Source organism: Tauraco erythrolophus, chromosome 6 (genome assembly GCF_009769465.1).
Source record: "Tauraco erythrolophus isolate bTauEry1 chromosome 6, bTauEry1.pri, whole genome shotgun sequence".
Classification (NCBI taxonomy): domain Eukaryota; kingdom Metazoa; phylum Chordata; class Aves; order Musophagiformes; family Musophagidae; genus Tauraco; species Tauraco erythrolophus.
The window spans coordinates 23,081,440-23,093,939 of NC_141470.1; the positions used below are offsets into that span (position 1 = coordinate 23,081,440).

General features: G+C 37.0%; 1 protein-coding gene across 2 annotated transcripts in view; it reads left to right on the forward strand.

Annotated features, from left to right (window-relative positions):
- The window catches only part of HIPK3 (homeodomain interacting protein kinase 3), a 72,578-nt gene that overhangs the window by 57,919 nt on the left and 2,159 nt on the right, over positions 1–12,500 (forward strand). The window contains exons 7-15 of one of the 2 annotated variants that reach the window (XM_086613312.1): positions 537–696; positions 1,089–1,212; positions 4,386–4,507; positions 4,677–4,801; positions 4,909–5,070; positions 6,067–6,363; positions 7,288–7,428; positions 10,619–10,854; positions 11,126–11,253. In XM_086613312.1, coding sequence (XP_086469438.1) covers positions 537–696; positions 1,089–1,212; positions 4,386–4,507; positions 4,677–4,801; positions 4,909–5,070; positions 6,067–6,363; positions 7,288–7,428; positions 10,619–10,854; positions 11,126–11,253 — 1,495 coding nt within the window. The remainder of the gene's footprint in view (positions 1–536; positions 697–1,088; positions 1,213–4,385; positions 4,508–4,676; positions 4,802–4,908; positions 5,071–6,066; positions 6,364–7,287; positions 7,429–10,618; positions 10,855–11,125; positions 11,254–12,500) is intronic. The other variant, XM_086613313.1, reaches the window with a different exon arrangement.

Consider the following 12,500-nt stretch of genomic DNA (forward strand, 5'->3'; position numbering starts at 1 on the left):
GTTGATAAAATTCCAACACTTAAACTCAGGCTTGATTTTTGGAAGTATGAAGAGCCTTAGTCCCTGTCAATCATTGAGAGCTAGGGTAGGCATTTCCTCTTGAGACAAACATCTCGGATACCTTCTTTTATGCATTGATTAATATGGAATATATCAAAAGATTTCTTGTGCTTCTGGAATTGTGTATTTCACTGTGGATTTCCTAAAGTGCAAGCATTTTGCTGAAAGAAAGAGCTTTCCGTCCATTTAAGTTTACTATCCTTCCTGCTTGTACACAGTTGTTAGAAAATGGTGTTAGATACAAGGAGCAGGAAACAGCAATGTTTTTCTTGATTTTTAAAAAATGTTTTACAAAGGTTTCACGTGAGTATAGTAATAGCAGTATTTCTTTTTTCTACTTCTGTGTATGATGCCATTCTGTGAAACAGGGAACTATGGAGTTTGAAGTATTTTTTTTCTCTTGTTCTGGGGAATTGTTTTATACATTTAACAACATGAAATTCTAAATAAAACAGCTTATTTTCTGGTTTCAATAGAGTGAAGTCCTGTTTTCATATCATGGATGTTTGCAAATGCAGATCAAATTTGTATGACTTAAGTAATCGCAATAAAACATCACTTATGAGACCAGTTGCCTCAGGCAGTGCAGCTAATCTGACTGCGAGCTTTACCAAAATTGGTCCAGTAAGAAGTCAGGTAAAAACTTTTATTTCCTTCTTTTTTTTTTTTTTTTTTTAAAAAAAATCAGTTAATGCAGTTTCTCTAATTAATTTCGTAATTGACGAAAGTACATCTGGTGAGTGACAAAAATCTTTTACTCTCATTTTTTCCTAGTGTTTTCTTAACTAACAAACCATTTAGAATTTGGGATATTTTCCAAGTAAAGTGAGGAACTGGGGTTGCCCTTGCAAAGCAGCGCTGTATTGCAGTGCCCTCCCGTGGCCAAACGGGATTGCTGCCTGTGAAATGTATTTGACATTTTAATTTTTGTAAGTTATTTTAGTTGTTTATTATACAAGTTGGTGAGACAAGTGTGCGAGAGAGAGAGATTCACAGTTATGTTGCCTGTGTCGAATCTGTTCCCATAGGCATTAACTGCATCGGCCCATTCCGTTTTGCACCAAGGGATACCGCTGCAGGCAGGAACCGCGCAGTTTGGTTGCAGTGATGTTTTCCAACAGGCATTGATTATATGTCCTCCAACTATTCAAGGTATGTTTAACTGTAGTTGTTGCAGTTCCTAAAATATGAGCGTTACTGTCTGTCTGTTAGCAGTATTTCAGTTTTCCGTTGTATCCACTTAAGCTATAAATTAAAAGAACTTAATTTACGTCATAAAAAAAATAACATGTGATTCAGATCCAGATACCTTGCACCTTTCTAAAAAAAAGGAGCAAATAAACATCTGCAGAAAATGACGTGAGCAATCCAGAGCCCATCTTCATAAACTACACTCTCACACGTATATATACACGTATATATAGCTTGGTTAAAATGGAGGGACACAATGTGGAAGCTGAAGCAAAAAAGGAGGATATTCTGAAATAAAATTTGAGAGGAAACAAGAAAGATGAAGGGAATATTAGTTTTGTGGTGGGTTTTTTGGTGGTGTGTTGTTTTTTCTTCTTTTGTTCTGATGTTGTGTTGGGTTTTTTTGTTTGTTGCTTTGGTTGTGGTGGTTTGCTTGGGCTTTTTTGTTTGGTTGGTTGTTTTTGGTTTTGTTTTGTTGTAGTGGTGTGTTTGTTCTTTTTTTCCCCACCTGCATCCTTAGGGTATGCTAGGGATAAGGATGAGAAAATACAACAATTCTTGTGATAAATCTGTCTGCGTAATAAAGTTGGGGGTTTTTATTGGACTTCCAAGTGAATGTTTAAAAAAATATCTGGAAACTTAGGGCTTCATTTAAGGATGTAGCTGGCCCACGTAAATAGTGTCATATTTACTGTCCTATGGCTATAATGCTAGATGGAACTGCTGCAGTTTTCTGATGGCTGAAAAACACGTAACTAAATCTTTGAGAATGTTGATTGCATCGTGCAGTGAGGAGGAAACATCAGCTTGGCTGAGCTCTCCTGTATTACAAAGGATAAGATTGTTTTAAGCATATAATTTTGTATTTATGGAAGGAAATAGTTGGCCAAGCGTTCAGTTATCAGAAACATTTGGAAGACTTAAAGGTGGAAATGCTAGCACAGAAGTATTTCCGCAGTGTAGAAAATGACCAAATAAGGATATGGATCTCTAGAGGGACACATGGGAATGCAGTTGCCCTCTGCTTCCCTAAACAAATACATTTGCATCACGAAAACGTAGGTCCAGTTTTTTTGGAGGAGTCTTTAAAACTTCAGTTAGATCCCAGAACATATGAAGCAAAACTTTCTTTTTCTCTTCATAATGGGCTGATCAGAGAGGAGCTGATGAAGAACAGCCTTTCTTATCCTAGTAGTAGTAATTTATGGAGAAGGAAAAGTAGTTCATATTGCTTATTAAGTTAGCTTGATTATAGCCTTCATCTCCAAAGATGCAATTTATATGTTTTCGTGATGTTCAGCTTTATGTTGAGATCAGATCTGGAAATGATGGAGTTCATAGGAAGTACAATTTTTTTAGGAACCACTTTCAAATTCCTTCTTAATTCTCCCTCTGCAGTTTGAGGCTACAGGCATCACACTAGACTCACTCTGGGAAAAAAATTCAAAACACTTTTAACCTAAATTTAGTGTTGAGGAAGTCTTTATCTCTTTAGATTAAGACACATACAGTAGACTTTATTGGTAATGTTATTTGTAGCTGCTGCATCTGTCTTGGGTCCCAGACACTCATGAAAGCTCTGAGTATTCACTGTGCAATGTCAGAGGCTATGTGAGCTAAATGCATAGCTTCATACGGATGGCTAAGAAATTTCTTACTTAAATTGTATATATGCTTTAGACAATGACATATTCTGTAATTTAAAAACCCTACTGTTTTGATTATACCCAGGTGAATAAAGCAGTTATAGGAAAAGGAAGCAGTACAGGCAAATACTTTTATCAGTGATCTGTATACTGTCTTCTTACTATGACAAATTTCCAAATTTGAGCTCTGCTACAGCTTGAATGAAGGGAATATATTGTTTTCATCACATAGGTGACGAGTTGCTGGCACAGAGGGACAGGGATATTAATGGTATCTGGCACCGCTTCAAGGTTTCCCTGCTTGGCTGCTCTGTGAAATATCTGAAGTGCTAAAACTCGCTACTTCTGGCAGAGTTAAGATGTTGCTGTTCTAGATGGCTGTGTGGAAAAAATTAGTCAACAGCATTTCAAAATTAAAAGCTTTGAACTGCATGGTTATAAATTAGTATTGTGGTATGATATGAGAGAATTACATTGGGTGAAGATTTTCTTTCATCCTTTATTGTAAAGATTTTTAAAACCCACCCCATTTTAAGTCTTCAGTTTAGTAATCCTTTAGCAGTTACCTCCGAACACCCGTTGCTTAGTCTTTGACTAAAGCACTAGACGCAAAGCACAGTTAGAAGATGAAATTAGTATATTTGCCTAGCCAATGTTTTCTCCTAGCACAGCTGTTCTGTCGCAGTATCTATTGAAAAAAAAAATTCCTCCTTCATTTTGTTTTAACATTTTTATCTTAAAAATTATGATTAGTAGTAGTAAACGTTGTAGCATTGCTATATGTCTGTTAGTTTCCTGTGACAATAGTGAAATTTATACAGAGCATGAGATGCATCTTTTTCCTGTTATGCTCTTGTGATAATATTCCAACAGTGCTACAGTTTCCATTATGTTCATGAAAGGAGGAATAGGATTATGGATTCTGCTGCAAATACTTCATGGCATACACGGAAAATTTTACATTGTTTTCCACAAAAGAGTCGGTGACAAATAGGACTGTTATGCATATGGCGTTGCCAGCTGTAAGAGCTAAGAGGAATGGGTTTCAGCCAGCTGGAAATACAGAGCATGAGATGTGCAAGAGTCAGCTGAGAGAAGCTTTGAAATTCAGTTCTGCTTACTTTTGTCTGCTTTCTTTCAAATACTTTTAACGTAACTTGTGATAAAGAGTAAAATGCTTAGCTTTGCAGAACTTTCTGCCAAAGTCCTTCCGCTTTCTAGTAGTCTGTTTCCAAACAGTAGCTATTGGCAGTTCTTTCTGGAAATTACAGCATCAAATATTTGTGCAGATACGTAATGGCACAAAAATCTTTTAGGTGTAGATTTATTTGGTTTGAAAGTCTAAATATGGAATTAGATCATAAAGACATCAAGAATAAAGTAGTAAAATGTTACGAAATTATCCTTTATGTTTGCATTTTGCTCAGAAAATATATGCAAGACTGGTGTTTCACCTAAAGCTTGTGTATGTGTTTTTCTCCCTGATAGGAATTCCTACAAACCATAGTAAACCCACCAGTTTCTCCCTGAGGGTGGATAATGCAGTTCCATTGGTGACCCAAGCCCACGCAATTCAGCCGCTACAGATTCGAGCAGGAATCCTTTCTCAGGTTGGCTTACTTTAAAGTAAAAATCTTCCTTGTTTTATGATGAGTTGGTAAATATTTTTGCCCTTTAGAGTTCTATTGCCATCCCTTTTTTGTTTTGTGCTGAACTACAAGCAGCTAACACAAGTTCAGTTGTTCTCTGAGTCATGAAATCTTCTCTGCTTCACGACAGACATGGTCGAATCAGACCCAGCAATTACTGGTTCCTGCGTGGCAGCAAGTAGCACCTGTGGCAGCTCCTGCTACATCTCTGGCCTCTGATCCTGTGGCTGGCCCACAGAGGCTTGGAGACTGGGGGTAAGTCCACGTACTTTTGTGCAATACCTTAATGGCATTGGTTTAACAAGATCTACCAATGCGATGCAAATGACTTGCAATTTAAAACTTCCTTTATTTTTCCTCAGGAAGATGATTACCCAGGGCACCCATTACAATTCAATGATACCGCAGCCTCTTTTAACACATCAGATAACCTTGTCTGCCCCTCAGCCGATTAGTGTGGGCATTGCACATGTTGTCTGGCCTCAGCCTGCAGCTACCAAGAGGAACAAACTGTGTCGGAACAGGTTGGTAGGAATATTTCTGACGTTCAGAGATGGCGTACCTGTAGTCACTGTTCAATGGGCAGGGGAACAGCCTGTAAAAGTGGCATGTTTGTTAGCAACAGCTGTACTTAAGTGGTCTTTTGGGAAAATTTGTTCTTTCCACCCTAAGTTTTCAATGTTATTTTGGTAATAGAAACTAGATGGAAAAATACTTGCAGTAGTAAGAGGTTTTAGTTCCTGTTGATTGGTATGTGCCTATCACAACAGCAAAGTTGTCTTTATAGCCTTTGGGAAGGGATAAGAATGTATTGAGGTAGCTCTAATGAGATGTTCCTGAGCTTATGTGCATGAGGATATATCAGCTTTAGACAACTAAAAATAAAGAGATGCTATATAATGAAGGTTGCAGCGTGCCTTACAATCATCTTAAGAATACTCTGTCTTTCACTGGTGGCCAAAAATATTTTAGTATCCTGCTGAAGGAAAGTATGCCACGCTGCCATACAAAGTATTTGCAAAGGTGTGGGATGCTCAATAAAGGGGAACGCGTGGGTTGCAGAGGGCAATTCCAGCAGTCTTGTTTTAAGTAAGGGTTTCATCCAGAGGCTACCAGCTTTTGTTTTCAGGGAGAATCTTAGTAGGAAATCTGGCCAGGTGTTGTTAGCTTGTTTTTCATTCAGACGGGATTTTAGTTTCTTTTTTTGTTTATAAGAAAATGGAATTTTCCATGTATTGAAGTCAATGTTGTTGCAGATTTCAGTCTTAGATATTACTTAGTTTGGATGTGGCAACGTAGCTTCTTAATAGCATGTTTCTGGGTTTTTTAAATGAATGTCTGAAATCATAAATGCCAAGTATTTATGACTCTGTTTCCTGTTTTATGTTTTTCTGTGTATTAATTTAGAAAATTGGTGGTTTAGCCTACATTGCTTTCTTTGTTCTTATTGAAAAGAGTGCAGTTTTCAGGTCTGTTGTTAGAGGTTCACTAAATTGTCAAATGGTGTGTTTTCTTTGCAGGAGCAATGTGTTACAAAATACCAATATCCCAAATTCAGCTTTTATATCTCCAAAGATACTTAACCTGAAAGCTGTAAAGAGAATAAGTTGTATAGAAGCACAGGACAATCATAACTCAGAAGGACAGGAAAGTAACTGTTGTGAAGCATCCGTCAGGCTGGACCCTGATTCATCTCTTTCAACCAAACAGCGCCAGGCTATCTTCATTGCCGGTTCCCCCAGCCCAGCAGTCAGCGTGATCACCATCAGCAGTGACACAGATGAAGATGACATAGGACGCACACATTCACTGAGAGAGTAAGAATCAGTGTTTACTTTTATTAAGGTGTTATTTAAATATAGCTGTCTTAGCATAGCTACTATATTTAATGAATCTGAGTTAGAAAAAGACAGTGCACTTCTACTCAAATTTCACTAAGAAGTTAACTCTGTAGCAAGATATTTGAAAGTGAAAAATACTTTCCAAAATATACCTCATTAATCTAGGTACCTTAGGCATTTGCAGTAGGAAACAATTTATTAATCTTTTGTAACAGATTTGGTCAAAACAGAATACTTTTAGGTCAAGCATACTTTTTTTTTTTTGTAATACTGTCATACCCTATTTATTTGTTAAAGATCAATCTTCTGGCTTTGTATAATTGAAGTTACCATTCTAGCAGTAGCATCCAGTAGATAACATTACATACATATGAGTAAAAACCACTTCCCTAACGGTATGAAGAGGCGTGCATTTGGGTATAAAAGCAGATGCTGAGCGTGGTCTCCCAAAGAAGTTTTCTTTCACAAAGCTATCAAAGCAGCATGTGTCATTTTAAATGAGGGCTTAGAAGATTAATGTTTGTTCAACTTTATTTTTGCTTGTAATGGTTCTGAACTGGAGGAACTTGTATTTTAAATCTGAATTTTGTCAGGTGTTTGAAGAGTCTGAACTGTTGTATTAAGATCTTTTATTGACTTGTTTAGTATTGATTCAGTAAAAAATATATCCATTTAGTAGACTTGAAAAAAATGCATATTTAGAGCTTCTAAAAACTCTGAAAAGGTTAAAAAAATCTGTTATGGATGTAAACGAAACAAGAAATTGGATATTAATTTACATTTGAGGGACCTTTTCTAATATTTGACCCCTTTTTATTCCATAATTACACCTAAGTCAGTGGTATATGGAAAGAACGTGGGAGAAATGGTGTGTCTGCTCACATTCTTTTTGTGTGATAGGTGTAAAGGTAGCCTTGACTGTGAAGCCTGCCAGAACACCCTGAACATTGACCGCGTATGTTCTCTCAGCAGTCCTGATAGCACTCTGAGTACTAGCTCCTCGGGACAGTCTAGTCCATCTCCTTGCAAGAGATCTAACAGGTAAAAAGCTGTGCTCCTTTCAGTAAAAAGAAAGATCCTAGTATACAGCAGACTTGGTTTATAATAAAAAATGCAAAAGTTTTGTCATGTTGTCATCTGGTGATGCTAAAGGATGCATTTAAAAATTAATATATTGGCCTACAGTTGCACAGCATAGACTGTTTTTATCATTCCTGACAGATTCGTCTTGCTGCATTGGAAGATTTTAGAATACTGAATGAATGGTGTTTACTCAAAAAATCTAAACATGCTGCATGCAACTTCCTTTAGAACAAAAATCTTGTAAGGTTGCAAAATTACATAAACTAAAGTAGGATGTGACAGATTTGAAGCTAGCAGAACATCTTTAATTTTTGCACCCTCTTGTTCTCCCGTTATGTATCTTGTAATGTAATCATTAATGACATTGATGCCTTTTTTCTTCTACCAAACATAAGCTTCATTTATGTGAACTCTGTTCATATGAGCAGCTTTTAAATATTTGTATCTTCACTGCTTGGTGTCTGCTTAAGCCTTCATTTTTGCACACTGTTCAAAATTCACTCTTAGAAGAACCTTCAATCTAGCTCTGAAAACGAACAGGATTTTTGCTACAGTACCTGAGAGCTTGACATTAAAGCATCTCTCTCCCTGATACTCCTAAGACATGGACCTATCACAGTCAGAAGTTCTCACTGACTTGAGATGTTCTTCTACAAATCAGATTTCCAGATAAAAGTTTGGAGACCAAGAAATATTTGGGATATATAGTTACTGGTATTGGTGAAACGTTTGATTTGATATTATTTACTCAGTATCCCATAGAAATTCTGTGATCTCGGGATACAATTATTTATTTTTTTTTAGCAACCTGTGGCTGCCATAAGCATAACCAATTCTTTAAATTTTATTCTACAGTTCACATCTTATTTTCTATAAAATAGTTTGATATGTAGAAAAGAATGATTCAAACTCAGAACAGTTTTGTTGTGCAAAATGACTGAAATCGGAGTCTTAACGAAAAAAATGTTTCTTTAAGATAATTAAAGTCTATCACAGCATGTATTGACAATGAAAAGGAACTGCTAGTCTGTAGAGGCAGTTTTATTTGTTTTAAATTTTGAGCAACCTGACTTAATGATGCTTTTAATGGATCATTTATATACATAAATGTTTCTGTTTTATATAAACACGACTTTCTTCTCTAAAAAAACCCAAACAACCAACCAAACAAAAAATCCCCCCAAAAACCAACAAACCAACCAAACAAAAAACAAACAACAGTAAAAAAGCAAAGAAGAGGCAGAGGGAGATTTATGCATGAACAACTTTGTCATCTGTTTGGTTTATTCTGTAAGGCCTAAAATCTTTGAACAAATCTCTGCAGTATTGGACACTGACTGCAGTGAAAGGTGTAGTGGATTGTTATTCTCTGTACTGTCCAGGGCTGGGAAGACGTGTTCTAAGGAGGTGACATGTATAGTCTGGTGAGTGCTAGGACTAGGAAAAGGTTTTGTTTACTCAAGATGACACTTAATCCAGTCACATCCATTTTTGGGTGGATTAGTTTTCTGTTAGATTACTAAACTGATCCAACTCATTCTGCAGGCACAACTGCTAGATTCAGTGACAAAAGTGTAGTAATGGAGCACATGGATAGATTTTTCATTTTTTTAGGGTGACCTGATGTAGAAGATAATCCCCCCAAAATTTCTGCCATTTCTGGGGCTTTGGAGATATTAATATAAAGAGTTGCCAGAGTTGTATAGATGGACTAAACCAGGTATGTTTTCCTGGGCCTATTTTCAAGAATTTGTCATTTCTGACTGTAAAACAAGAGAATAACTAGAAGTATTTGAAGAATTTCCATTCAAACGGTTAAATTTTAGTAAAGATTTAGGTAACAGAACATGTCTTATACTAGGAGATGTCAGGTATCTTACTGGTTGGTAATTAAAGCTGTCACTTCTGCTTATGATATTCTTTAATATCAAAACATAGAAAACTTCAGGAAAGTGTTTTATAAAGACCTGCTTGATTTTACATTGTTTTCTCTGAATTGCAAGGAACTGACCTGTAATTCTGTTCCCCTCAGTAATGGAACTTTATGTCAATAGCAGAGGAGTGAGTGTGTCAGATTCTGCCTTCATTAGCATTCATAGAATCATAGAATGGTTAGGGTTGGAAGGGACCTCAAAGATTATCTAGTTCCAACCCCCGTGGCATAGGCAGGGACACCCTCCCTGGTGTGGTTGAGCAACCAACACCAGGTTGCTCAAAGCCTCATCCAGCCTGGCTTTGAACACTTCCAGGCATGGGGCATCCACAACTTCTCTGGGCAACCTGTTCCAGTGCCTCACCGCCCTCAATGTAAAAAATTTCTTCCTTAAGAAAGTTTCTCCGCCTGTTTCTCCTTCCAGTTACTTTGGTAAAAACAGTGGTTGAATAAATGAGTTTCTACCACTTGACCAGCATGGATTTCATGGACCACGAGTGCCAAAATCGCTGTTGTGTAAATAGAGGGTTGTGTTTGTCTCCTTAATCTAAATCTGTGGAAGAAGAACGTCAGTCATGCACAAGCAGTGCTCTCTGCAGGAGCTTCAGAAAGACCTAATTTTTCAGTAGATAAGGTCTAGTGTAGCTGCTGGTGGTGGATGTGCGGATGAGAGGGAGCTGCCTGCCACTGTGCAGGTTGCTTCTGCAGTGCTGTCTGTCCCATCCTGACTCTCATGGGCCCCAGGGACGGCTTTTCACAGACTCCCGGATGCGGCTGATTTCTGTAAGGAAATTAGATCAGTATGTTCTCATTCGCTAGTGTAATAACTGTCAGGAGACCTCCATGTTTTGATTCAGGACGAAACTAAATTATGTTCTTCAACCTTTTATTTGACCTAAAAATATAAATTTCAGGTGGTTTATAAGTGCTAGATTATTTAAAAAATAAATTATAAAGTGGGTACAAGTTGGGTTACACATCTAAGTCTTTTTACGGAAGTTACCTCCTTTCTCTGAGCCTTGCAATTTGTGGGTGGAATGAGTTCGAATATCGAACTGCCCATCTGCATATCTATGCTCTTATAGTTAAAATGTAACGTTTTTATCCACCTTTGAGCAGCCTTCACTTCCGTAAATTTTATGTGGTAATTTAATAAAATACATCTACGTTATGAATATGTATTTGTTTCAATGCAATACTTTTATTTTTTGATAGTATGTCAGATGACGAACAGGAGAGTGGATGTGATACAGTGGATGGTTCCCCAACTTCAGACTCTTCAGGACACGACAGCCCATTTGTGGAAAATGGCTTTGTAGCTAATACCAATAAAAATAAGGAAGCAAGAGCATCGGTTAGTCCTGAAACCAAATCAGCTGTTTGCACGGTAGTGGTACCACCAATGAGACTTGAAAACAGGTTACATCTCGATGAACAGATGGTTAATACAGGTAAGTTAGTTCAGTTGTGGTTTTCTTTCTATGCCAGTAGCTTAGAATAGAAATTTGAATATTTATACTATAGCCATACACGTGTTTATGTTGACCTGCTCATATATCTGCTTCTGTAATAAACACTTCTAAACTGTGTTGGTTTTTGACTTTAATTAGCATATTACTTGACTGTTTCTCTCCATATGCTGAGGCAAATGAAACTGTCTAACTCTTGTTAGAGAGAATAGTGACAACAAAACCATAACATTGTTCATTTATGTCTTGGAAGATGCCACGTGCCAGCCACTGAAAAAGGGTCGATCTGTCCTGGGAAGAATAAACCAATCTTCTGTTGCAGGAAACCGTCAGCAAAAACTGACATCAGCATTCCATCAGCAACATATAAACTTCAGTCAGGTATGTGTGCTTACTCATGTCTAAGAAGTACTTTTTCTGTCTTGAAGTTCCAAACATGCCAAATGCTCACAATTTCAGTTGCTGTCAATGGCAATTGCAGGTTTTCATCAGCTTTATTAGAGAAATGTTCAAATCTTGAGAAAAGGATTTCAGCTTACTGGGCAAGTCATAAGTATCTTTCACTTTTTGGTCATTTTCTTAAAGCAACTGACTTTATTTTTTAAAATGATAGAAAAGCCACACTGGGAGAGTTATCAATGCCTACACAAAATCAAAGCAGGAGACAAAATGAAAAATGTTAGGTTTTTTTTTTCTTACATCCAAATGCTAAAGTGCTCATAGCGTGCAGTTAAAAACTGCAGCTCTATTTCAGTCTCGTTCTGTTAATAGTGTGTGTGAAAATGCTTGTAGTTTGAGTGTCCAGAGATGAGACAGAGCTTAGCAAACCCAACTGTTTCTTACCTTTGCTGCCAGATAGTGAGGCTGGAGGGGGAAGAGGTTGTGCTTGAGTTCAATCTGATGTTGGAAGATACCCAAAGTTAATTTAAAAGCTACTTTTATAGTTACCCAACAACATAGTAAATGTGTCTACTGTGGCTGAGAACTGAAGTTGACACATGACATCAAGTCTAAGCCCTTTTTATTATTTTAATTGAGCTGTAGCTGCGTTGAGCTTTGGTTAGATATCTGGAGGGAGGTACGTTTAATTTAAGAGCAGCACCTGTTTGTGTAAGTCTTCCAGAGTAACTGTGAATATTAAATTGTAGGTTAAATATTAAATGCAAGTGTGCTATATGTAGATAAGAGGATTTAGTAATAATGACTTGAATAGTTTAGATTGAAAGAAACATTTGGGTGGGTGACACAATCTCCCCTTCTGTATGGTTATGCAGAAGGATTGGTTTAATTAATTCTAAGCAAACCTTAATATGATCAGCATAATATTAATTTTTAATCTCTTCAATGACTGCAGCTCCTCAGCCTCTTGGCAGAAAGTGTAGAACGTTATTTTCATTACAAAAATTTATGCTGATCCTTCTTTGGTAGATGCCCTATGTAGTCTGAAGTCTGCATCATTTAATGGGAGTAATTGATTTTTAGTCTTTCTCTTTAGAACTGTTAATGATTGCCACATCTTCCTGTGATCAAAGCCCTAGACTTCTGTTTACCTAGTTGTCTCAAATATTTTCAATCCGTTTATTATTTTTTCTGCTCTCCTCTAAAATTTCTCTCCTATTTGTCCTCTT